The sequence below is a fragment of the Salmo salar genome, chromosome ssa24 (assembly GCF_905237065.1).
Source record: "Salmo salar chromosome ssa24, Ssal_v3.1, whole genome shotgun sequence".
In the NCBI taxonomy this organism is placed as follows: domain Eukaryota; kingdom Metazoa; phylum Chordata; class Actinopteri; order Salmoniformes; family Salmonidae; genus Salmo; species Salmo salar.
This window is the reverse complement of record NC_059465.1, coordinates 27407984-27432749: the sequence shown is the minus strand read 5'-3', so window position 1 is coordinate 27432749 and position 24766 is coordinate 27407984. Positions and strand designations below refer to the sequence as shown.

General features: G+C 42.2%; 2 protein-coding genes across 6 annotated transcripts; one reads left to right on the top strand and one right to left on the bottom strand.

Annotated features, from left to right (window-relative positions):
- Window positions 1-1681: 1681 nt before the first annotated feature.
- LOC106585736 (N-acylethanolamine-hydrolyzing acid amidase) lies at window positions 1682-11029 on the bottom strand. The gene is made up of 12 exons (XM_014172303.2): window positions 10675-11029; window positions 10304-10575; window positions 9739-9903; window positions 9432-9555; window positions 9156-9246; window positions 8988-9073; window positions 8694-8866; window positions 5326-5388; window positions 5172-5238; window positions 3950-3978; window positions 3480-3549; window positions 1682-2056 (listed from the first exon to the last, which is right to left on the bottom strand). The coding sequence occupies exons 2-12, from the start codon at window positions 10468-10470 to the stop codon at window positions 2036-2038; spliced, it is 1056 nt and encodes a 351-aa protein (XP_014027778.1). The 5' UTR covers window positions 10471-10575; window positions 10675-11029; the 3' UTR covers window positions 1682-2035.
- Window positions 11030-11170: 141 nt separating this feature from the next.
- Window positions 11171-23158, top strand: LOC106585384 (flavin reductase (NADPH)). 5 transcript variants are annotated; one of them, XM_014171527.2, is made up of 5 exons: window positions 11171-11450; window positions 13563-13718; window positions 13886-14087; window positions 14356-14520; window positions 22879-23158. In XM_014171527.2, the coding sequence occupies exons 2-5, from the start codon at window positions 13584-13586 to the stop codon at window positions 23040-23042; spliced, it is 666 nt and encodes a 221-aa protein (XP_014027002.1). In that variant the 5' UTR covers window positions 11171-11450; window positions 13563-13583; the 3' UTR covers window positions 23043-23158. The 5 variants fall into 5 exon arrangements, with proteins under 5 accessions (XP_014027002.1, XP_014027004.1, XP_014027003.1 ...); XM_014171529.2 differs by lacking the exon at window positions 11171-11450 and adding an exon at window positions 12251-12315; XM_014171528.2 differs by lacking the exon at window positions 11171-11450 and adding an exon at window positions 12276-12364.
- The last annotated feature ends 1608 nt before the right edge of the window (window positions 23159-24766 follow it).

The window sequence follows — 24766 nt, the reverse complement described above, 5'->3', positions numbered from 1 at the left end:
TTTTGGTTATTGTTGTATATTGAAAAGGGCTTTAAAAATGTAATTTATTATTATTATAATATTATCATCAGATATTGGGCTTTTAAAATAAGATACCAAAACATATCGGGGTGTTTACTCTGTGTAAATTAAGTGTAGTGTCCTTTCCTTTTTTAGGTTTCCTGCTGCAAACCTGCATCCCAACACCTGGTGCCAGTGCTCTACCTGGAGGAATTCAACACACTGATCATCTCCTCTGTGTATCTGACCCGGGACTGCAGCTGCAAACCAGCCATCAACCCCCATCGCCGTCTTACTAGACCTGTCCATTCTCCAACTGTTTTATACATTAGATTTTGCATTTTATATTCTGTACATGGTCATGTTCCCATGAAACCCATCACCCTACTAACTAAACATATGTCCATTCTCAATGTTATATATTATGTATGGTCATGCTCACATCACTGATGTTGCAGATCAAAACATTGGGTTTTGAGGTGTTACTTTGAATGTCTCTTGTTGCTCATCTAGTTTTGGGATTTCTTTCAAACTATAAATCACATTATTGTTCATGGAATAGACCTACTGTATTGTATAGTTGTTAGGGCTGACATGCAAAGCATCATTGTGGTTTTGTCAAAACAGCTTCATTACATTTAGTAAATAGTGTTTAATCATGTGTAAGGTTCTATCATTCATGTACCTTATCAGCTCTGAAAGATGTAAAAGGTGTATTTAAAAATATATATACTTTGTACCTTACAAAAATATTTTCTGGCTTTGACATGTTGATACATACGCCTCTTGAAGGAGGGAACGCAACACCCTGCTACACTCAACTCCCTGTGGAGTGAAAGAGGTATGTGATTGCAGGTAAGGATGACAGAGGCAGAGAATATTACCGTTTACTGGGAATTTATTTCCTTAACACGGTAATGTGGGGAAAAGGGGCTGGACGGAACCAAAGCAAAGAAAATTAAAGAGTCCTCGCTTCTACCTTACCTGCCTACCCACTACTTACCTAACTTTAACGCCACCTGGCGCACCAACCAAAATACTGGGGGTGGTCCGCCCAGGTCTTACCTAGTGTGAATAGACAGAGTACATACTACGGGTATATGTTTGCCCGCAGGCCTCTTGCCTAAGCACTCTCAAGGTGCCTTCCCCTTCCCCCATGGGAACAAATGAAATAACTAACTTCAAAGTGAACAATTTCAATAATCACAAACACAGTCCTTTTGGCCTACACATACCTCAGCAGGACCAGCTACAAAATCCTTCACAAAAACTTATACAGACCAATAACGAAACACAGGACATACAAAGAAGCTCTCTCCTGACAAAGGAACACTGGTTTTTATCCAGCTGCAGGAGTCGGTAATTGCAGACAGCTGTATCTCCTGACGAGAGGGCGGGACAAGAGCTCCAATCCGCAATGGGGCCGACCAATCAGCTGCTTGGGGGAATCCAGGAAGCCATTTTCCTGAAATACACACATACATAGACACAAACCCACAACACAGAAACTGGGGAACGTAACACGTGTTTTAACATTCTTCTCTAAATAAGGAATATTTCACATGCAGGCACCAGAGACATTGTTTCTGTATTATATCTAAAATTCTAAATGATTGTATTACGATGTATTCATTTTGTGGCAGTAACAGTAGCTCTCTGCTAGGTCAATAATGTAGAGACATTGAATTTTTATTACAAGTTTTATTATTCATTTTGACAGTGGATGATCTGTATAATTCACATAAGGCATTTTATGTTGCATGAAATCATCAAAATTAAATGAGCTTTATTTAAATATAATCATGTTCAACACTCTAAAATACTAGACTCAATGTGTGTGGACATAATCGTAATTAATATTTCCAAATCACATTTTGGGTAAAAAAGAGATTAATTTGATCACCTAAAAAAAACACATGACAAATAACTCATGGAATAAATTTTTTTTAAAAGGAAGGCACTTTTAATGCAGAAAATCTCTGCTCTGCCCTTTCTGGACAACAACATAATCATGGTTTTGGTCCACGACTCAGCTTTATTCATTGCTATTGCAGCCCTGGAAACACAGGAAACAGAAGGTTAAATCAACAACCACAATGATGCTTTGCATGTCAGACAAATGTTTTGATCTGCAATATCAGTGATGTAAGCATGACCATACATAATGCAGTAGGTCTAATTTACAGAACTTTACACCATAGTATAGAACATTGAGAATGGACATATGCTTAGTTAGTAGGGCAATGGGGTTAATATAATTACATCATATAAAGCATACTGTAAGTAATCAACTATTACTAAGTAACCAACTATAATGTTTTTTAAAATGTATTTTACCTTTATTTAACTAGGCAAGTCAGTTAAGAACAAATTATTATTTTCAATGATGGCCTAGGAACAGTGGGTTAACTGCCTTGTTCAGGGGCAGAACGACAGATTTGTACCTTGTCAGCTCTGGGATTCGAACTCGCAACCTTTCGGTTACTAGCCCAACGCTGTGTATTGTATTGGGACTAGGGCTGTCAAACAATTTAAAACAATTGAGTTAAATCACAGAATTTGCTGTGATTAATCACAATTAATCGCAAATTGAGAATTTGCTCAAATTGGAGCTGTAAATTAAGATTTTTTTTATACAGATAGCATTACAATAATATTGACGTCTTGATTTTGCTCAGCGTAACGGTTAGCAAAATCAGGTTAATTTATAAAGCACACTTTCTTTAACCTCTGAGTATGTTTACATGCACACTAATACAACTGATTATGCAATAGTCATGTAAACACCTTACTCTGCTCATCTTAATCGGTGTAAGGTCTAAATCGAAGTGTGCATAAGCTGATAAAAAAATTAAATTGTAACTTTCTAATTATTAGGACATCTAAACACCTTAATCTGCATTCCAGCGGTGTATCTGATCTGCACATGTGCTAGCAGCAGCCAAGCGAGCCTCCCTCTTTAGCTCAGTGAAGTGAGTTGGGAACAACTAAATGTATGCGTCTTAAAAGTAGTTTTCACATACAAACTTTATATGTCCGTACTCAGAATCAAATATGCTTCTCAAAAATAACATGGTCGCTGTGGTAGAAGGTTTATTTTGATTGCCGATTTTCTGCTTTTAAGAGCGTGCCAACAGGTAGCCTGATTTCAGATGTGTCCATGCAAACAGGATAATTAGGGAAATCTTTCTTCTTGCAAAGCATGTAAACGTTTTAATTGAATTATTAATCTGACTATCCACATTAATCACATTATTGTGTGCATGTAACCATACTCAACGTCAACTTGTTTTGACATCGCATTGTTTTAGCTGTATAGATGATGTATTTTGGTTGTTTTCAGAGGATTTTCAATGCTTTCCGACAATGCGATTAATCACGATACACTGACATTACAAAAGGTTAACTGATGAACTAAGACAGCCCTAATTGGGACACAACCGAGGGCCAATGATTAGACCTGTCAGTAGTTCCATTACCTCTGGTCTGACCTCTGTGTTGTATTTCTCAGGGCTGGCTGCACTCATTGTTGTTGTGAAAACAGTAATCCTGAGAAACAAGGAACATATTTTTAATATAAGACACACCCATCTACCCACAGAAAGTTATATGAAACATACAAATCACAGTTAGTGTATGTATGGATAAGATGTATGGGTAAGATGTATGGGTAAGATGGAAACCTACTTAAATACCAGTGTGACATGAAAAGCTTCAAAACGGGGACAATTCTACTCAGATCTTCAGTGACAATATACTACAGCCATTTTTTCAGACAGTTTCATAACAGAGGCCTATTAACTTTATTGCTGTGGTAAGGCAAAGGGAAGTGAAAGCAATGTTCGTTGCACAAGAAACCCTCCCTCCTGCTGCTCACAGACAGTGATTCACATTGGGGAATGCCACAGAGAGAAATGAGGACATAATAAACAAACTTCTTCTTCCTTACCTGTTACATACTGGGTTCATTGACAGGACCTGGGAGACAAAATTACTGATTTAAGATGCTTAAACCATTTATTAAAAATATAAAAAAAATACAGTTATACAGTGCATTCAGGCGCCTTTTTTTCTTTAAAAAAACCCAAAATAAATATCTTATTTACATAATTATTCAGACCCTTTGCTATGAGACTCAAAAGAGTCCACCTGTGGTAAATTCAATTGAACGGACATGATTTGGAAAGGCACACACCTGTCTATATAAAAAGGTCCCACAGTTGACAGTACGTCAGAGGAAAAACAACAAGCTATGAGGTCGAAGGAATTGTCAGTAGAGCTCCGAGACAGAATTGTGTCAAGGCAGAGATCTGCATGTCTGCAGCATTAAAGGTCCCCAAGAAAACAGTGGCCTCCATCATTCTTAAATGGAAGAAGTTTGGAACCACCAAGACTTCCTAGAGCTGGCCGCCCGGCCAAACTGAGCAATCAGGGGAGAAGGGCCTTGGTCAGGGAAGTGACCAAGAACCCGAATGTCACTCTGACTGAGCTCCAGAGTTCCTCTGTGGAGATGGGAGAACCTTCCAGAAGGACAACCATCTCTGCAGCACTCCACCAATCAGAGATCCTTGATGAAAACCTGCTCCAGAGCTCTCAGGACCTCAGACTGGGGTCAAGATTCACCTTCCAACAGGACAACGACCCTAAGCACACAGCCAACCAGTCTCTGAATGTCCTTGAGTGGCCCAGCCAGAGCCCGGACTTGAACCCGATCTAACATCTCTGGAGAGACCTGAAAAGAGCTGTGCAGTGACGCTCCCCATACAACCTGACAGGGCTTGAGAGGATCTGCAGAGAAAAATGGGAGAAACTCCCCAAATACAGGTGTGCCAAGCTTGTAGCGTCATACCCAAGAAGACTTGAGGCTGTAATCGCTGCCAAAGGTGCTTCAGCAAAGCGCTGAGTAAAGGGTCTGAATACTTATGTAAACGTGATATTTCAGTTTTTTTATATATAATAAATTTGCAAACATTTCAAAAAAACAGTTTTGGCTTTGTCATTATTATTCCACAAAATGTGGAAAAAGTCAAGGGGTCTGAATACTGCATTTCTGAATTTGCTATTAAGATAACTTGTAATCAAATATAGTCAATGATACAGTATAACATTGTCAAATGTAATACTATCAAAACAAATATTCACCAATAGCATACAGGCATCTATCTACTTGCCTTATACATTGTATCCATATTGATATTATCTTGACCAGTTGCATTTAATGCTTTGTTGGCTGCATCTCTGGAAGAAAGATACATAAGCCATCCATTCACATGAAATCAATTAAAATGTAATTATGGAGTCATGTAAAGTGAGCATTATGCTTACCTGCGATGATCCTTTGCAGGAGGCGGCAGCCAGTGATCGAAGTTGGTCTCTACTCTGAACCACCTATAGTAGGAAAGGACACTACACATCATTTACACATTCAAGAGTGAACACCCCGATATGTTTTGGCATCTTATTTTAAAAGCCCAATATCTGCTGATAGTATTGTAATACATTACATTTGTTTATTCTTGTATAATGAAATGCGAATTATCTAAAAGTGCATAAAATAAAAGTTAATAGAAAAATATATTTTTTAAACTATATATATATATATATATATGCCATATCATAAAAGCAACAAAGTCTAGGAGGAAGGGTAGACCAGCCGATAAAGAGGAGTCTTAAGGCCTGCTTGAAAAGCCCCAACAGTTTGAACAGCCCTGAGATTGTCAGGATGGAGTTCCAAAGACATGGTGCGTGGGAGGAAAAGGCACGGTCCCCCATGGTTCTGCTCTGGGTTCTGGGTGCCCTGGGCCGATGCCATTAAGGGCTTTGTAGACCAGGAGGAGAATTTTAAAGTCAATTCTTTGAAGAAGACAGGTAGTCAATGGAGATCAGCAAGGATGGGGGTGATGTGAGCAGACTTTTTTGTTTGTGTCAGAAACCTTGCAGCACTGAATGAGCTGTAATTTATGAATTGAGTTTGCAGGCAGGCCCCCCAAGTATTGCATTCCCATAATCAATTCTGGAGAAAACGAATGCATGGATAAGCTTTTCTGTGTCAGAAGTGGTGAGAGAGGGTCTTAGGGAGATGTTATTCAGGTGAAAGAATTACGTTTTACAGTCTAATGTGGGCATTAAAGAAGAGAGCAGGGTCGAATATCAAATCCAGGTCGGTGATGACTGAGGAGAGGGGGGGAATGATGTGGCCTTCTATGGCAGGGCGGATGCTGCAGGATTTGGTGATCTGCTGGGGTTGCTTATCAGCATTGCATCAGTCTTGGTGCTGTTGAGTTGGAGGAAGTTGTTCTGCATCCAAGGTTGACAAAGCAGATGTGTCAGGCTTGGTTTTAATGTACACCTGTGTGTCATCTGCATAGCAGTGGAATCGGACACTGTGCTGTCTGAAGATCTGGCCAAGTGGGAGCATGTAGAGCAGGAAGAGAATGGGATGACATACTGCTTGTGGTTAGAGGTGAACCAGTTTAGGGCAGTCCCACAGATGGCAGTGTTCCCTGTGAGGCACTGCAGTAGAATGATGTGATCTACTGTTTCAAAAGCAGCACTGAGGTCCAGAAGAATCAAGATGGTGGGGGATACTGTATTTGCTGCCATGAGCAGGTCTTTAACAGCATTCACCAGTGCTGTCTCAGTACTGTGCATGGGTCTGAAGCTGGTCTGGAGCGCCTCATAAAGCTTGTTAGTGCTGAGGTGTGAGTGAAGTTGAGTTGCAAACATCTTCTCCAAGACTTTTTAAAATGTTAAACTCAGACAAAACAGAGATGCAGGTTCTAAGTCCCAAGAAACAAAGAGGTCTTCTGTTGGATCTGACAATTAATATTGATGATTGTACAGTCGTCTCAAATTAAACTGAAGGACCTATGCGTTACTCTGGACCCTAATCTCTCTTTTGACTAACATATCAAGACTATTTCAAAGACAGCTTTTTTCCATCTACGTAACATTGCAAAAATCAGAAACTCTGTCCAAAAATGATGCAGAAAAATGTATCCAAGCTTTTGTCACTTCTAGATTAGACTACTGCAATGCTCTACTTTCCGGCTACCTGGATAAAGCACTAAATAAACTTCAGTTAGTGCTAAACACGGCTACTAGAATCTTGACTAGAACCCCAAAATTTGATCATATTACTCCAGTGCTAGCCTTTCTACACTGGCTTCCTGTTAAGGCTTGGGCTGATTTCAAGGCTTTACTCTGAACCTACAAAGCATTACATGGGCTTGCTCCTACCCATCTTTCCGATTTGGTCCTGCCGTACATACCTACACGTACACTATGGTCACAAGATGCAGACCTCCTTGTCCCTAGAATTTCTAAGCAAACAGCTGGAGGCAGGGCTTTCTCCTATAGAGCTCAATTTTTATGGAATGGTCTGCCTATCCGTGTTTGAGACGCAGACTCGGTCTCGACCTTTAAGTCTTTATTGAAGACTCATCTCTTCAGTAGGTCCTATGATGAGTGTAGTCTGGCCCAGGGGTGTGAAGGTGAACGGAAAGGCACTGGAGCGACGAATCGCCCTTGCTGTCTGCCTGGCCCGTTCCCCTCTCTCTACTGGGATTCTCTGCCTCTGACCCTATTATGGGGGCTGAGTCACTGGCTTACTGGTGCGCTTCCATGCCGTCCCTAGGAGAGGTGTGTCACTTGAGTGGGTTGAGTCACTGACGAGATCTTCCTGTCCAGGTTGGCGCCCCCCTCGGGTTAGTGCCGTGGGTGAGATCTTTGTGGGCTATACTCGGCCTTGTCTCAGCGTAGTAAGTTGGTGGTTTGAAGATATCCCTCTAGTGTTGTGGGGGCTGTGCTTTGGCAAAGTGGGTGGGGTTATATCCTGCCTGGTTGGCCCCGTCCGGGGGTATCGTCGGATGGGGCCACAGTGTCTCCCGACCCCTCCTGTCTCAGCCTCCAGTATTTATGCTGCAATAGTTTGTGTGTCAGGGGGCTAGGGTCAGTCTGTATATCTGGAGTATTTCTCCTGTCTTATCTGGTGTCCTGTGTGAATTTAAGTATGCTCCTTCTAATTCTCTCGGAGGACCTGAGCTCTAGGACCATGCCTCGGGACTACCTGGCCTGATGACTCCTTGCTGTCCCCAGTCCACCTGGTCGTGTTGTTACTCCAGTTTCAACTGTTCTGCCTGCAGCTATGGAACCCTGACCTGTTCACCAGACGTGCTACCTTGTCCCGGACCTGGTGTCTCTAACTCTGAATGATCGGGTATGAAAAGCCAACTGACATTTACTCCTGAGGTGCTGACCTGTTGCACCCTCTACAACCACTGTGATTATTATTATTAGACTCTGCTGGTCATCTATGAACGTTTGAACATCTTGGCCATGTACTGTTATAATCTCCACCCGGCACAGCCAGAAGAGGACTGGCCACCCCTCAGAGCCTGGTTCCTCTCTAGGTTCCTGCCTTTCTAGAGAGTTTTTCCTAGCTACCATGCTTCTACATCTGCATTGCTTGTTGTTTGGGTTTTATGCTGGATTTCTGTATAGCACTTTGTGACATCAGCTGATGTAACATTTTTGATTGATTGATTGATTGATTGACTTCAGATAAAAATGGGAGGTTGGAAATATGGGTCAGACTCAATGATAACAGTTAGCATAATTCGGCTTTATAAATCTCAGCAGCTCTTAAAACAAACTAGTACAATTTGTTATGGAAGAGACCCCTCATTTCCTACCCTCCATTTAAGGGTTCCAGTGGCCAGATATCAGCTGGGCCCTTCCTGTCTCTGGTGACCACCACTCCTTCCCCAGGCTTTACCCCGGCAACGATGTAGTACACGCTTGTGATGATTGGGATCTTGGACAGCCGCATCACAGCATCCTGAAAGTCTGCTGCTTCCTCCAACGTCTGAAGAAAAACAAGAAAGGACAAGCCACAATAGTAGGTTAATAGACAAGCCATAATAGTAATTTGTGGTTAGCAAAGTGTTGATTTTTGTGGATGTTGATGGTTAAACTTCCTGACTTACCTCTCTCACCAGCCAGCTGACTGGAGATCTTTTCATCAGGAAAGCAGAGACCCAATTCTTCCACCAATTCCACCAGTGGTCTTCACCTGATGATAACACACTGCCTTAAATGACTGACTCACACCTTTATGGATGTGTCCTGGACAATTAGATAAAGTGAACCCTTACCACGCTGGTCACCAGAGACTGTGAATTTATTTGGACTCTGTCCGGTCCACAGCCCGACATAGCCAGCAAAAGACGTACCACGATAAGCCACCTGGAAAAGTTGAGTAATTAGGAGGTGATTTTACTTGACCCTTTTTCAGCCTAACATCACACTCCAGATTTACTTCACAGTGCCCAAACTAAGTTCTCTGGCATTTTCGGCTGATTGACACCTTGGCCTTACAGAAGTGAAACTGCAGATGTAAAGGTTGAGCTGTGTAACCATGTGTAACATACCGTTCCATTTTTCAGAAAGAGAACATCGATGGTGACATTCCGGAGTATATCATGTGGGTAATCAAGGTTCCTGCCATGATACAAACGTCCACTTGTGTCCTGAGCTACAATACTAGTGCAAAACCTATGGATGCAATAGGAGCGTGTTAAGTCATGAAAGGAGGGGGGGGGGTCTTACAGCACATACTTTCATTCTTCTTCTTTGTGATTCTGACAACAAGAAGCTGTGACTACATTCTTGTTTCTACTGGTTGAATGGCATTTGTATCAGTAGGCCTACATGTAAAGCAGATCAATTCATACATACGCTGATATTTCATAGGCAAAGTTGAGAAGGATGACATCGGAAAGGCTCCCTCGAAAATATGAGGCCATTCCTCTGATCTCCCCTGCGTATGGAGGAGGTACATACTTCTCCAAGGCCTCCACAATCGGAGTTATCGCATGATGCACCCATTTTGGAACGGTGGCACTGCAACAAAAACATTTTTTAAACGTTTTAGGTGTTCAAATTAATCAACACCATGGGCAACACATTGTGTGGGTCAACATACTGTATGCCTGCAGATATTCAAACGTAATTAAATTGCAAGCACTGATTTTATGCAAACAACATATCATGGCATATTTTCTCATATTTGACATATTGAATGGTAAGTGAAAATAAATGGTTAAGTCTGATCAATGTCCATATACTGAAGTAGAGGCAAAACTTCTGCAATTCAGGTTTAGGCTACATAATCAAAAGTCCTGTCCATCATGTGACTTTAAAGCAAAAATCTATATTTTACAGTTTGATACAAACATTATTAAACCAACTTTTGGAGGCAACTAGAACTTCTGTAAATAGGCATTCCGCCTTAAGCACTTACTCAATCACTTCAGCACCTGCTTTCACCAGGTAGTCGACATCAAAAACTTTAAATAGAGACGCCCATCGCACTTCTGGGGGATCATCCAAGCTGACGTTGACCACAGCTGGAGCGAAGTCTGACTCACATGAAACGACCAGACTGAGCAGGAGCAATGTTGACAACATCGTGCCCTTTTCGCGGATATGGCAGTAGCCTAGGAACTTGTGCGTTCCAATTCAAATGGTTGCAACTTCTCCATGACTTCCTTTGTTTCTCTTTTGGGGTAGTGCCTGTGAGCATGGTTAAAGGGGCAATCTGCGATTGTTACATACATTTTGGACATTTAAATTAATGATATATAGCAATGATTCTTGTAGAATATATCTTACAATCTATATCTTTGTTTGTAAACAAACTCTGTATAGCTTCAAAACATGGTTAAAACTTTGAATGATCTCATGGATGGTCAGTTCTTTCATCAATAGCTCTGTCTTTGAATTTCCGTGATTACGTTTCTCCAGCCTCAGCCGTTTGCCAAATCTGTGGCGTGTTGACCTTTGTTGTTTAAACTGCAGATTGCCGCTTCAAGGTGAGAGTAGATCATCTGACAACTGCCGCGGATCCAAGCCTGGTCTGCGTACAGTACGTTTTTACGTTCTGGAACGTTCAATTCAACGGAAACGGTGCTATACTGCACAACCAGTTGGGGAACGCTGTTAGCATGGCCACAGAACATACAATAACGTTCGGGGGTAACGAGTCGTTCAGTACAAACCGTTCTTCAACGTAGCTAACGTTCGAGCTAACTGAACGCACATCCGGTCTCAGAGCGAAACAGTTTCATTATAATTTTCTCATAAAAATGCCTTTTTCGTTAAGCCTACAGCAAAACAATGCTTCATAAGAAATAAATAATTGTGACTGTGATTACAAAAAGTAACATTGAGTATTCATATCGTGATGGGCTCAATCAAAAGACGAAACAATGTGAAACATTGCAGATCTTGAATGCATCCAAGTCACGTGCAAGTGTCTGTCTTTTTCCCAACGCAGTTGAGACAAAACCACGCCCCGTTATTCAGAGGGGCGTTCTACTACGCTCCCATTGGCTAGTTAGCGTTGTCTCACTCACAGGAGATCAGCGCAGAGACAGTGGTCTTCCAAGGTAAGGATGGAAACTGGAAAGTGTAATTTAACAATTAGTTGCCAACCATAATGCAGGCCTATTATTATCATGTTTGGTAACATTTTCCCATGTATTTATTTTAAGAGTTTCAATGAGTTGTAAAAATGTCTCAGAACTCTGCTGAATTCCCTCAATTGAAGGTCAGCTAAGTTTAGCTAGGCTACTTTTAATTTAAAAAATGTATTTCACCTTTATTTTACCAGGTAGGCTAGTTGAGAACAAGTTCTCATTTGCAACTGCGACCTGGCCAAGATAAAGCGTAGCAATTCGACACATACAACAACACAGAGTTACACATGAAATAAACAAAACATACAGTCAATAATACAGTAGAACAAAAGAAAACAAAAAGTCTATATACAGTGAGTGCAAATGAGGTAAGTTAAGGCAATAAATAAGCCATGGTGGCGAAGGAATTACAATATAGTATATAATATATACTTAACGTTACTAGCTCGGTATTTTAATTTGGTATATTATCCTTAGTAGTCTATCAGGTAAAAGCATATGCTTATTATTCATAAATCTCAAATATTTATTAGCTAATAATTCAGTCGAATACGCTATGCTACAGCCATTGAATCTGTCTTTGAGCGTTAAGGGAGGTTAATGGCTAGCTCTGTCCACGACATTATGTTATTTTATGTTTCAATCTTGAAATACAAGGGCAAACGTTATTAATGAGTGACTGAAATTTCGCGCTACGTGAGATTCACTTCCGGACTTGGAGAGCGCTCAAAGCGTTGTTGAACGCTCCTCTGAATAACGGGGCGTGGTTTTCTCTTAACTGGGTTGGGGAAAAGAGTTACACAACACAACTTGGTTGTATGATGCCCTTTAATACGTAAGATTTTACATTACTGTTGGAGCAAACGGACTGTTTGATCGCATTTGTGAGTCAATTACCCTACATGGTTAGCCATGTTGCTATGCATGAACCATTTGGAGTATTGTAGATTGTGCAGGTAAAGCCTAACAGTTTACAAACCTTGTGTAATTTGGTCATCACCAAGGGCTAGGACATGGGAAATTCAATCAAGTTTTCTGCAAAACATGAGTTATGAAATGAAACATGACATCTGTATATAAGATTATTCCTGTGCAGTGTAGCCAGAGTTTGGAGGTTATTTTTGGTGCATGTGGTGCCTATCAGATAAAATATATCTTCTGACATTTTCTAATTTCTTGGTTTGATTTTCATAATGCTGCCTTTTATATTCCTTGCGTTAGCTTACTGTCCATTATCATTTCACAGTTGCAGAAAGAATCATTTTCAGATGGATACAACACAGACAGTGTGATCAGACCTCATGTCACACAGTCAATTTTCCCCCTAGATTAATCCTGGTTTAATTCTGTCTACTGAAGGGCCTTACAGGCAAACGCAGGAGGCGGTCTATAAAAGTAATGAACAATCAATTCATGTTTTCTCAGTATTGCCTTTTAAATTTCAACAGTTCATAATCAAAATCCAAGTTCACTTTTCAGATAACAAATCGGGGGTTTTCCTCACTGAAAATGTATCATATTTCATTATGATCAGCTTTGTTATGGCTCTCTATAAGGCTGTTTGTTATGCCCATTATGAAAAGAGATGCAGTTGGCTCTGGTGACATTGGGGTGGGTTGGTTTGTTAGTGGAATAATGAACAAGTACACACTGCCATCTACTGTGTAAATAGACCTCTTGTAAATGTCCATTTGACTGTGTGGCACAAGGTCTGATCACAGTGTCTGTGTTGTATCCATCAGAAAATGATTATTTCTGCAACTGTGAAATGATAATGGAAAGTAAATGCAAATGGACATTTGTTGTAATAGAAGAATAAGAACTAATACATTTTAAGTTGATTATGTTTCAAGCAGTTATGAAAAATGTGGGTGTTGCTACACAGTCTATTCACGTGATAAGTCGTGCTACGCCCACTGCACACCCTTGCTTGTAAACTTGCACTGTTGTAAATGTGAGTTCATGCTTTTGTAACTCATCATCGTCGGGATTTCTGTTTACAGAAAAGTATCTGGCTATGGTTTGATTGACCCTCTGACTGTGAATGATTATATTTCATACATTATATTTATTTTATTTTAGAGTGCATTTCCGAGTGTCAAGATGAAGATAGCCGTGCTTGGAGCCACCGGACAGACGGGACAGTATCTGGTGAACCAAGCCCTTCAGCAGGGACACACTGTCACTGCCATTGTCAGGAACCCAGGGAAATTGACAGTGCAACACGATAAATTAAAGGTAAATAATGTAATGTCTTGTCTGAGCACCAATTCTATGTCTTTTTACATTTCCTCTGTAATGTACGCAGCAGCAATGTTTTTTATAGAGGCTTTATGAAGTGTGATCCTTACCCCGGGCCTGAGATAGCCGTTTTATGGTATAGGCTATTTTCTCTGTTCTGTCAGGTGGTTGAGGGCAATATCTTCTCAGAAGACAGCCTAAAACTTCACTTCCAAGGACAAGATGCAGTTATATCCTGCCTGGGGTTCCCTGCATCCTTTCTCTCCGGAGTCACTGGATACACCTTGTCTATGAGGGCCGCAGTAAACGCCATGAGAGAGGCCAAAGTGAACCGCATTATCACCATGACTTCATGGTACACTGACCGTAAGTAAAGTCAAATACGACTGATTACTTTTGAGAACAACTTGAGAATGTGTTCTCAGTCAACTTACCTGGTAACTTACTTACTTAGGCCTCAATCCACCAAGGGATGAATAGAGCCTCACTAACCTGGTAAAATAAGGGTTAAATAAACAATGCCATGACTGTATTTCGTCAGTGATCATGTTGCCTTTTTAATGTACAAAGTCAGTTGCGTGTTTTTATCATTGTGAAACAGCATTCCCTTATCTTCTCATTTTCATCCCCATAGCTAACTCTGGCACGCAGTCATCTTACCTCATCCGCTTCCTGCTGCTGCCAATGATCCGAAGTGTCCTTAGCAATATGTTTGAGATGGAGCACTTTCTGAAGAAGACACAGGATGTTAACTGGACAGTTGTCAGGCCACCGGGTCTCAAGAATTTACCTGCCACAGGTAAGACAGACGAATAGGGTCTAGTTTAGATATATATATATATATATATATATATATATATATATATATATATATATATATAGTGAGGGAAAAAAGTATTTGATCCCCTGCTGATTTTGTACGTTTGCCCACTGACAAAGAAATGATCAGTCTATAATTTTAATGGTAGGTTTATTTGAACAGTGAGAGACAGAGTAACAACAAAAAAATCCAGAAAAACGCATGTCAAACATGTTATAAATTGATTGGCATTTTAATGAGGGAAATAAGTATTTGACCTCCTCTCAATCAGAAAGATTTCTGGCTCCCAGGTGTCTTTTATACAGGTAACGAGCTGAGATTAGGAGCACACTATTAAAGTGAGTGCCCCTAATCTCAGTTTGTTACCTGTATAAAAGACACCTGTCCACAGAAGCAATCAATCAATCAGATTCCAAACTCTCCACCATGGCCAAGACCAAAGATCTCTCCAAGGATGTCAGGGACAAGATTGTAGACCTACACAAGGCTGTAATGGGCTACATGACCATCGCCAAACAGCTTGGTGAGAAGGTGACAACAGTTGGTGTGATTATTCACAAATGGAATAAACACAAAAGAACTGTCAGTCTCTCTCGGCCTGTGGCTCCATGCAAGATCTCACCTCGTGGAGTTGCAATGATCAGGAGAACGGTGAGGAATCAGCCCAGAACTACACGGGAGGATCTTGTCAATGATCTCAAGGCAGCTGGGACCATAGTCACCAAGAAAGCAATTGGTAACACACTACGCCGTGAAGGACTGAAATCCTGCAGCGCCCGCAAGGTCCCCCTGCTCAAGAAAGCACATATACATGCCCATCTGAAGTTTGCCAATGAACATCTGAATGATTCAGAGGACAACTGGGTGAAAGTGTTGTGGTCAGATGAGACCAAAATGGAGCTCTTTGGCATCAACTCAACTCGCCGTGTTTGGAGGAGGAGGAATGTTGCCTATGATTCCAAGAACACATGGTCAAACATGGAGGTGGAAACATTATGCTTTGGGGATGTTTTTCTGCTAAGGGGACAGGACAACTTCACAGCATCAAAGGGACGATGGACGGGGCCATGTACCGTCAAATCTTGGGTGAGAACCTCCTTCCCTCAGCCAGGGCATTGAAAATGGGTCGTGGATGGGTATTCCAGCATGACAATGACCCAAAACACACGGCCAAGGCAACAAAGGAGTGGCTCAAGAAGAAGCACATTAAGGTCCTGGAGTGGCCTAGCCAGTCTCCAGACCTTAATCCCATAGAAAATCTGTGGAGGGAGCTGAAGGTTCGAGTTGCCAAACGTCAGCCTCGAAACCTTAATGACTTGGAGAAGATCTGCAAAGAGGAGTGGGACAAAATCCCCCCTGAGATGTGTGCAAACCTGGTGGCCAACTACAAGAAACATCTGACCTCTGTGATTGCCAACAAGGGTTTTGCCACCAAGTACTAAGTCATGTTTTGCAGAGGGGTCAAATACTAATTTCCCTCATTAAAATGAAAATCAATTTATAACATTTTTGACATGCGTTTTTCTGGATTTTTTTGTAGTTATTCTGTCGCTCACTGTTCAAATAAGCCTACCATTAAAATTATAGACTGATCATTTCTTTGTCAGTGGGCAAACGTACAAAATCAGCAGGGGATCAAATACTTTTTTCCCTCACTGTATATATACAAATGTATGTGGACAACCCTTCAAATTATTCGATTTGGCTATTTCAGCCACACCCGTTGCTGACAGGTGTATAAAATCGAGCACACAGCCATGCAATCTCCATAGACAAACATTGGCAGTAGAATGGCCTTACTGAAGAGCTCGGTGACTTTCAACGTGGCACCGTCATAGCATGACACCTTTCCAACAAGTCAGTTTGTCAAATTTCTGCCTTGCTAAAGCTGCACCGGTCGACTGTAAGTGCTGTTTTTCAAATCAAAATCAAATCAAATGTATTTATATAGCCCTTCTTACATCAGCTGATATCTCAAAGTGCTGTACAGAAATCCAGCCTAAAACCCCAAACAGCAAGCAATGCAGGTGTAGAAGCACGGTGGCTAGAAAAACTCCCTAGAAAGGCCAAAACCTAGGAAGAAACCTAGAGAGGAACCAGGCTATGAGGGGTGGCCAGTCCTCTTCTGGCTGTGCCGGGTGGAGATTATAACAGCACATGGCCTAGATGTTCAAATGTTCATAAATGACCAGCATGGTCAAATAATAATAATCATAGTAGTTGTCGAGGGTGCAACAAGTCAGTAACACAAGAGTAAATGTCAGTTGGCTTTTCATAGCCGATCTTTGAGAGTATCTCTACCGCTCCTGCTGTCTCTAGAGAGTTGAAAACAGCAGGTCTGGAACAGGTAGCACGTCCAGTGAATAGGTCAGGGTTCCAGCAGGTCTGGGACAGCAGGTCTAGGACAGGTAGCACGTCCGGTGAACAGGTCAGGGTTCCATAGTTGCAGGCAGAACAATTGAAACTGGAGCAGCAGCACGGCCAGGTGAACTGGGGACAGCAAGGAGTCATCAAGCCAGGTAGTCCTGAGGCATGGTCCTAGGGCTCAGGTCCTCCGAGAGAGAGAAAGAAAGAGAGAAAGAGAGAATTAGAGAGAGCATATTTAAATTCACACAGGACACCGGAAAAGACAAGAGAAATACTCCAGATGTGACAGACTGACCCTAGCCCCCCCCGACACATAAACTACTGCAGCATAAATACTGGAGGCTGAGACAGGAGGGGTCAGGAGACACTGTGGCCCCATCCGATGAAACCCCCGGACAGGGCCAAACAGGTAGGAATAACCCCACCCACTTTGCCGAAGCACAGCCCCCACACCACTGGAGGGATATCTCCAACCACCAACATACCATCCCGGGACAAGGCCGAGTATTGCCCACAAAGATCTCCGCCACGGCACAGCCCAAGGGGGGGCGCCAACCCAGACAGGAAGACCACGTCAGTGACTCAACCCACTCAAGTGACGCACCCCTCCCAGGGACGGCATGGAAGAACACCAGTAAGCCAGTGACTCAGCCCCCGTAATAGGGGTAAAGGCAGAGAATCCCAGTGGAAAGAGGGGAAACCGGCCAGGCAGAGACAGCAAGGGCGGTTCGTTGCTCCAGCCTTTCCATTCACCTTCACACCCCTGGGCCAGACTACACTTAATCATAGGACCTACTGAAGAGATGTGTCTTCAGTAAAGACTTAAAGGTTGAGACTGAGTCTGCGTCTCTCACATGGATAGGCAGACTATTCCATAAAAATGGAGCTCTATAGGAGAAAGCCCTGCCTCCAGCTGTTTGCTTAGAAATTCTAGGGACAGTTAGGAGGCCCGCGTCTTGTGACCGTAGCGTACGTGTAGGTATGTACGGCAGGACCAAATCTGAAAGATAGGTAGGAGCAAGCCCATGTAATGCTTTGTAGGTTAGCAGTAAAACCTTGAAATCAGCCCTTGCCTTAACAGGAAGCCAGTGTAGGGAGGCTAGCACTGGAGTAATATGATCACATTTTTTGGTTCTAGTCAGGATTCTAGCAGCCGTATTTAGCACTAACTGAAGTTTATTTAGTGCTTTATCCGGGTAGCCGGAAAGTAGAGCATTGCAGTAGTCCAACCTAGAAGTAACAAAGGCATGGATACATTTTTCTGCGTCATTTCTGGACAGAAAGTTTCTGATTTTTGCAATGTTACGTAGATGGAAAAAATCTGTCCTTGAAACAGTCTTGATATGTTCTTCAAAAGAGAGATCAGGGTCCAGAGTAACGCCGAGGTCCTTCACAGTTTTATTTGAGACGACTGTACAACCATCCAGATTAATTGTCAGATTCAACAGAAGATCTCTTTGTTTCTTGGGACCTAGAACAAGCATCTCTGTTTTGTCCGAGTTTAAAAGTAGAAAGTTTGCAGCCATCCACTTCCTTATGTCTGAGACACAGGCTTCTAGCGAGGGCAATTTTGGGGCTTCACCATGTTTCATTAATGTACAGCTGTGTGTCATCCGTATAGCAGTGAAATTTAACATTATGTTTTCGAATGACATCCCCAAGAGGTAAAATACACTGCTCAAAAAAATAAAGGGAACACTTAAACAACACAATGTAACTCCAAGTCAATCACACTTCTGTGAAATCAAACTGTCCACTTAGGAAGCAACACTGATTGACAATACATTTCACATGCTGTTGTGCAAATGAAATAGACAACAGGTGGAAATTATAGGCAATTAGCAAGACACCCCCAATAAAGGAGTGGTTCTGCAGGTGGAGACCACACAACACTTCTCAGTTCCTATGCTTCCTGGCTGACGTTTTGGTCACTTTTGAATGCTGGCGGTGCTTTCACTCTAGTGGTAGCATGAGACGGAGTCTACAACCCACACAAGTGGCTCAGGTAGTGCAGCTTTTCCAGGATGGCACATCAATGCGAGCTGTGGCAAGAAGGTTTGCTGTGTCTGTCAGCGTAGTGTCCAGAGCATGGAGGCGCTACCAGGAGACAGGCCAGTACATCAGGAGACGTGGAGGAGGCCGTAGGAGGGCAGCAACCCAGCAGCAGGACCGCTACCTCCGCCTTTGTGCAAGGAGGAGCAGGAGAAGCACTGCCAGAGCCCTGCAAAATGACCTCCAGCAGGCCACAAATGTGCATGTGTCTGCTCAAACGGTCAGAAACAGACTCCATGAGGGTGGTATGAAGGCCCAACGTCCACAGGTGGGGGTTGTGCTTACAGCCCAACACCGTGCAGGACGTTTGGCATTTGCCAGAGAACACCAAGATTGGCAAATTCACCACTGGTGCCCTGTGCTCTTCACAGATGAAAGCAGGTTCACACTGAGCACGTGACAGACGTGACAGAGTCTGGAGACGCCGTGGAGAACGTTCTGCTGCCTGCAACATCCTCCAGCATGACCGGTTTGGCGGTGGGTCAGTCATGGTGTGGGGTGGCATTTCTTTGGGGGGGGCCGCACAGCCCTCCATGTGCTCGCCAGAGGTAGCCTGACTGCCATTAGGTACCGAGATGAGATCCTCAGACCCCTTGTGAGACCATATGCTGGTGCGGTTGGCCCTGGGTTCCTCCTAATGCAAGACAATGCTAGACCTCATGTGGCTGGAGTGTGTCAGCAGTTCCTGCAAGAGGAAGGCATTGATGCTATGGACTGGCCCGCCCGTTCCCCAGACCTGAATCCAATTGAGCACATCTGGGACATCATGTCTCGCTCCATCCACCATTGCCACGTTGCACCACAGACTGTCCAGGAGTTGGTGGATGCTTTAGTCCAGGTCTGGGAGGAGATCCCTCAGGAGACCATCCGCCACCTCATCAGGAGCATGCCCAGGCGTTGTAGGGAGGTCATACAGGCACGTGGAGGCCACACACACTACTGAGTCTCATTTTGACTTGTTTTAAGGACATTACATCAAAGTTGGATCAGCCTGTAGTGTGGATTTCCACTTTAATTTTGAGTGTGACTCCAAATCCAGACCTCCATGGGTTGATAAATTGGATTTCCATTGATTATTTTTGTGATTTTGTTGTCAGCACATTCAACTATGTAAAGAAAAAAGTATTTATTAAGATTATTTCTTTCATTCAGATCTAGAATGTGTTGTTTAAGTGTTCCCTTTATTTTTTTGAGCAGTATATATCGTGAAAACAATAGTGGTCCTAAAACGGAACCTTGAGGAACACCGAAATTTACAGTTGATTTGTCAGAGGACAAACCATTCACAGAGACAAACTGATATCTTTCCGACAGATAAGACCTAAACCAGGCCAGAACTTGTCCATGTAGACCAATTTGGGTTTCCAATCTCTCCAAAAGAATGTGGTGATCGATGGTATTAAAAGCAGCACTAAGATCTAGGAGCACGAGGACAGACGCAGAGCCTCGGTCTGACGTCATTAAAAGGTAATTTACCACCTTCACAAGTGCAGTCTCAGTACTATGATGGGGTCTAAAACCAGACTGAAGTGTTTCGTATACATTGTTTGTCTTCAGGAAGGCAGTGAGTTGCTGCGCAACAGCTTTTTCTAAGATTTTTGAGAGGAATGGAAGATTCGATATAGGCCGATAGTTTTTTTTATAATTGCTGGGTCAAGATTTGGCTTTTTCAAGAGAGGCTTTATTACTGCCACTTTTAGTGAGTTTGGTACACATCCGGTGGATAGAGAGCCGTTTATTATGTTCAACATAGGAGGGCCAAGCACAGAAAGCAGCTCTTTCAGTAGTTTAGTTGGAATAGGGTCCAGTATGCAGCTTGAAGGTTTAGAGGCCATGATTATTTTCTTCATTGTGTCAAGAGATATAGTACTAAAACACTTTAGTGTCTCCCTTGATCCTAGATCCTGGCAGGGTTGTGCAGACTCAGGACAACAGAGCTTTGGAGGAATACGCAGATTTAAAGAGGAGTCTGTAATTTGCTTTCTAATGATCATGATCTTTTCCTCAAAGAAGTTCATGAATTCATTACTGCTGAAGTGAGAGCCATCCTCTCTTGGGGAATGCTGCTTTTTAGTTTGCGACAGTATCAAAAAGAAATTTCGGATTGTTCTTATTTTCCTCAATTAAAACAGCACTGCCAGGATCCTGATAAGAGTGCGGAAACACCATCACATCACCCCCATCCTAGCATCTCTGCACTAGCTCCCTGTCTCATTCTGGATTCTATTCAAAACACTCGGGCTGACTTTCCAGTGTATTCACGAAAACTGCTCTCCCTCCATTACCTCTATCAAGCGATAGCTGAGCTGTGCTCCTTAGGGGATCGGGGTGTTCAGCTCGACTGCCCCCAGCCTCTGGAATGCCCTCCCTGACCACCTGAAGGTACCAGACTCTGGGCTCCTTTAAAACAGGACTAAAGACCTTTCTCTTTAGGATGGCTTTCTGTTGATAGCTGTGCTCCTTGGACAGTTGCCCTGTCTAGTTATGTCCAATATTATGACCTTTTTTTACTATTTGTTTTTTCTTTTCTTTTTTGCACTTTGAGACTTCCATATATTGAAAAGCGCTTTACAAAATACATGATCATTATAAGCACCTAAATTGGAATTCAGCTGCTATGCTGTACATGATGTCAGAGCTGAAGGTCTCTGCTTCACAGCGCAGTATTGGTTTTGACTGACAGCGGTTCTGAACTTGAGCACCGTGCACGGCAAGAAGTTGCCCCCATCCCTTTTGCAAATGTTTTGTTTTCTGAGTGAAGGAAATTGAATAAAGAGGACTCAATGTATTTTTGAAAAATGAGATATTGAAGATTATAATAAATACCACTTTGATGTCATAAAAGCAAGCCAATGTGTCAACGTTTATGAGCACTATGCTTGATGTACAGTTACAAGATGACATGGCGTCTTACCCTGAATTGTTCTGAACAGAATGAGCCTATGTTTGTTGTATTGTGAAGAAATTTGGCAGGGAACATGCATCTGAATGCAGTTGTGACTCTATCGTATGTGGACCAAAATTACCATCTGCTTGTCTGAATTGCCTCGTGAAAGCCTACTACTGTAAAATCGTATTTTGTAACTTAGCTAGCCGTGTTGGCAATAGGACACACTTTCAAATGATGCCCACCTGACTCAGATTGCGATTTATAATGGACCGTTTCTGTAATGCGTAAACAACCAGAGTAATTGTGTGATGGTGGGGATGCAGAGCTCTGTTCCAAACAAAACAACTACAAGTGTGCTTGCTCTGGTTCCTCAACAGCACAGCTAGGAGAGTTCAAAATAGCACCTTATAGTTGAAGACTCTTCTTTGAGTCATAAAAGTACATTGAACTGTCATAGGAACTGTGTACACTTTAGAGAGGTGTGTGGGCACTTGGAGACACCAGTTAGTCCTCTCACTCAAACCCTTGTCATTGTTTAGTCTTATGTTGCACCTACCCCAAATTACCATGAATATTCTTATGTTACTGAATGTATCCAGAGTATTTTCAGATTTGGTTGATCAACAAATGCAGCTCCAAGTACAGTAAATGTAAAATGCACATCAAATCAGCAGCGTAATGTTTGGACTCGATGTCAGACAGCTCGATGTCAGACAGCTAATCTGTTTTGTGTCAGATTAGCTGTTTTGTCCTAATTTTAGCCTAATGATTTTCCCATAATCTAAACGTTTCCCTTTTGATTGCTACCATGGTTATGTATAAGGTTTCCATATTTCTTCTGTAAGAAACATTTCAATTTAGATCTATCCATATAGGCCAATTCCCATAAGTGTAAAGTTTTAATTTAGAGTCATAGTTCTGTCTTCTGAGAAAAGTGCAGGGACTTGTGGTAGTGAAATGGACCTCTTATCCAATCATAATGATGATGGGAACAAATGGGTCTCTATTTACTTTGTTCTTTTCACTAGGTAAAGAGTTCCTTACCCACGAGGGCTACTTTGTTCCTGACTCCAATGGCCTGCCTATAGGAAGTGCTGTAGGAAGGGGTGATGTGGCTCGTTTCATGCTCTTCCTCCTCAACACCGATGTCTGGTTCAACAAAGCGGTTGCCATCACAACCAAAAATGAATGAAACGCTATCAATGTTCTGTTTGTTTCAGCTTTTAATTGTAATATTGTTTACCATCTTGTGCTATTTTCATTATTGTGAAAATGTTATTAAATATATTTCTGCTGGTTTGAGCAAAATGTGTCAATGTTTTTATTCCATTTATGATGTGGAGTTTGTTACCCTATAAAGACATAAGCTATATTTTTGTGACTTGGCATGAAGCAAACATTTAAAATGGTAGAAAAAGTCATTGAAGGTTTAGGGACTCTGAAAAATAAATTACATAATTTTAAGTATTTTGCACAATTACAGTGCATTCAGAAAGTATTCAGACCCCTTGACTTTTTCCACATTTTGTTATGTTACAGCCTTATTCTAAAGTGGATTATATAGTGTTTTCCTCTCTGCCATCTACACACAATACCCCATAATGACAAATCAAAAACAGGTTTTTATACATTTTTGCAAATGTATAAAAAAATGTACTTAAATATCACATTTACATAGGTATTCAGACACTTTACTCAGTACTTTGTTGAAGCACCATTGGCAGCAATTACAGCCTCGAGTCTTCCGGGGTATGATTCTACAAGCTTGGCACACCTGTTTCTCCCATTCTTCTGTGCAGATCCTCTCAAGCTCTGTCAGGTTGGATGGGGAGCGTCACTGCACAGCTATTTTCAGGTCTCTCCAGAGATGTTTGCTCGGGTTCAAGTCTGGGCTCTGGCTGGGCCTCTCAAGGACATTCCGAGACTTGTCCCGAAGCCAATCTTGTGTTGTCTTGGCTGTGTGCTTAGGGTTGTTGTCCTGTTGGAAGGTGAATTTGCACCCAGTCTGAGGTCCTGAGCACTCTGGAGTGGGTCTTCATCAAGAACCTGTCTGTACATCAGAACCTGTCTATGCTTCACCATACGGGATGGTGCCAGGTTTCCTCCAGATGTGACACTAGGCAATCAGGCCAAATAGTTCAATCTTGGTTTCATCAGACCAGAGAATCTTGTTTCTCATGGTCTGAGAGTCTTTAGGTGTCTTTTGGCAAACTCCAAGCGGGATGTCATGTGCCTTTTACTGAGGAGTGGCTTCCGTCTGGCCACTCTACCATAAAGTGCTGATAGGTGGAGTGCTGCAGAGATGGTTGTCCTTCTGGAAAGTTCTCCCATCTCCATAGGGGATCTCTGGAGCTCTGTCAGAGTGACCTTCGGGTTCTTGCTCACCTCCCTGACCAAGGCCCTTCTACCCCGATTGCTCAGTTTGGCCAGGCGGCCAGCTCTAGGAAGAGTCTTGGTGGTTCCAAACTTCTTCCATTTAAGAATGATTGAGGCCACTGTTCTTGGGGACCTTCAATACTGCAGACATTTTTTGGTACTCTTGCCCAAATCTGTGCCTCGACACAATCCTGTCTCGGAGTTCTACAGGCAATTCCTTCAACCTCATGGCTTGGTTTTTGCTCTGACATGCACTTTCAACTGTGGGACCTTACATAGACAGGTGTGTGCCTTTCCAAATCATGTCCAATCATTTGAGTTTACCACAAGTGGACTCCAATCAACTGTAGAAACATCAATGGAAACAGGATGCACTTGAGCTCAATTTCGAGTCTCATAGCAAAGGGTCTAAATACTTATATAAATAAGGTATGTTTTTTATATTGAATAATTTAGCTAAAATTTCTAAAAAACTGTTTTTGCTTTGTCAAGGGGATTCTGTGTAGATTGATGAGGGGGAAAATGTATTTTATCAATTTT

What these genes read in the sequence shown, in the direction of transcription:
- LOC106585736 (XM_014172303.2), bottom strand. Translation starts at nt 10,470, where the DNA reads ATGTTGTCAACATTGCTCCTGCTCAGTCTGGTCGTTTCATGTGAGTCA. An exon ending in TTTGCCTATGAAATATCAGC is followed by an intron (nt 9,556 to 9,738) that starts GTATGTATGAAT and finishes TTGCATCCATAG; the next exon opens with GTTTTGCACTAGTATTGTAG. An exon ending in AGTCTCTGGTGACCAGCGTG is followed by an intron (nt 9,074 to 9,155) that starts GTAAGGGTTCAC and finishes TGTTATCATCAG; the next exon opens with GTGAAGACCACTGGTGGAAT.
- LOC106585384 (XM_014171527.2), top strand. Translation starts at nt 13,584, where the DNA reads ATGAAGATAGCCGTGCTTGGAGCCACCGGACAGACGGGACAGTATCTG. An exon ending in GACTTCATGGTACACTGACC is followed by an intron (nt 14,088 to 14,355) that starts GTAAGTAAAGTC and finishes TCATCCCCATAG; the next exon opens with CTAACTCTGGCACGCAGTCA. An exon ending in CAAGAATTTACCTGCCACAG is followed by an intron (nt 14,521 to 22,878) that starts GTAAGACAGACG and finishes TCTTTTCACTAG; the next exon opens with GTAAAGAGTTCCTTACCCAC.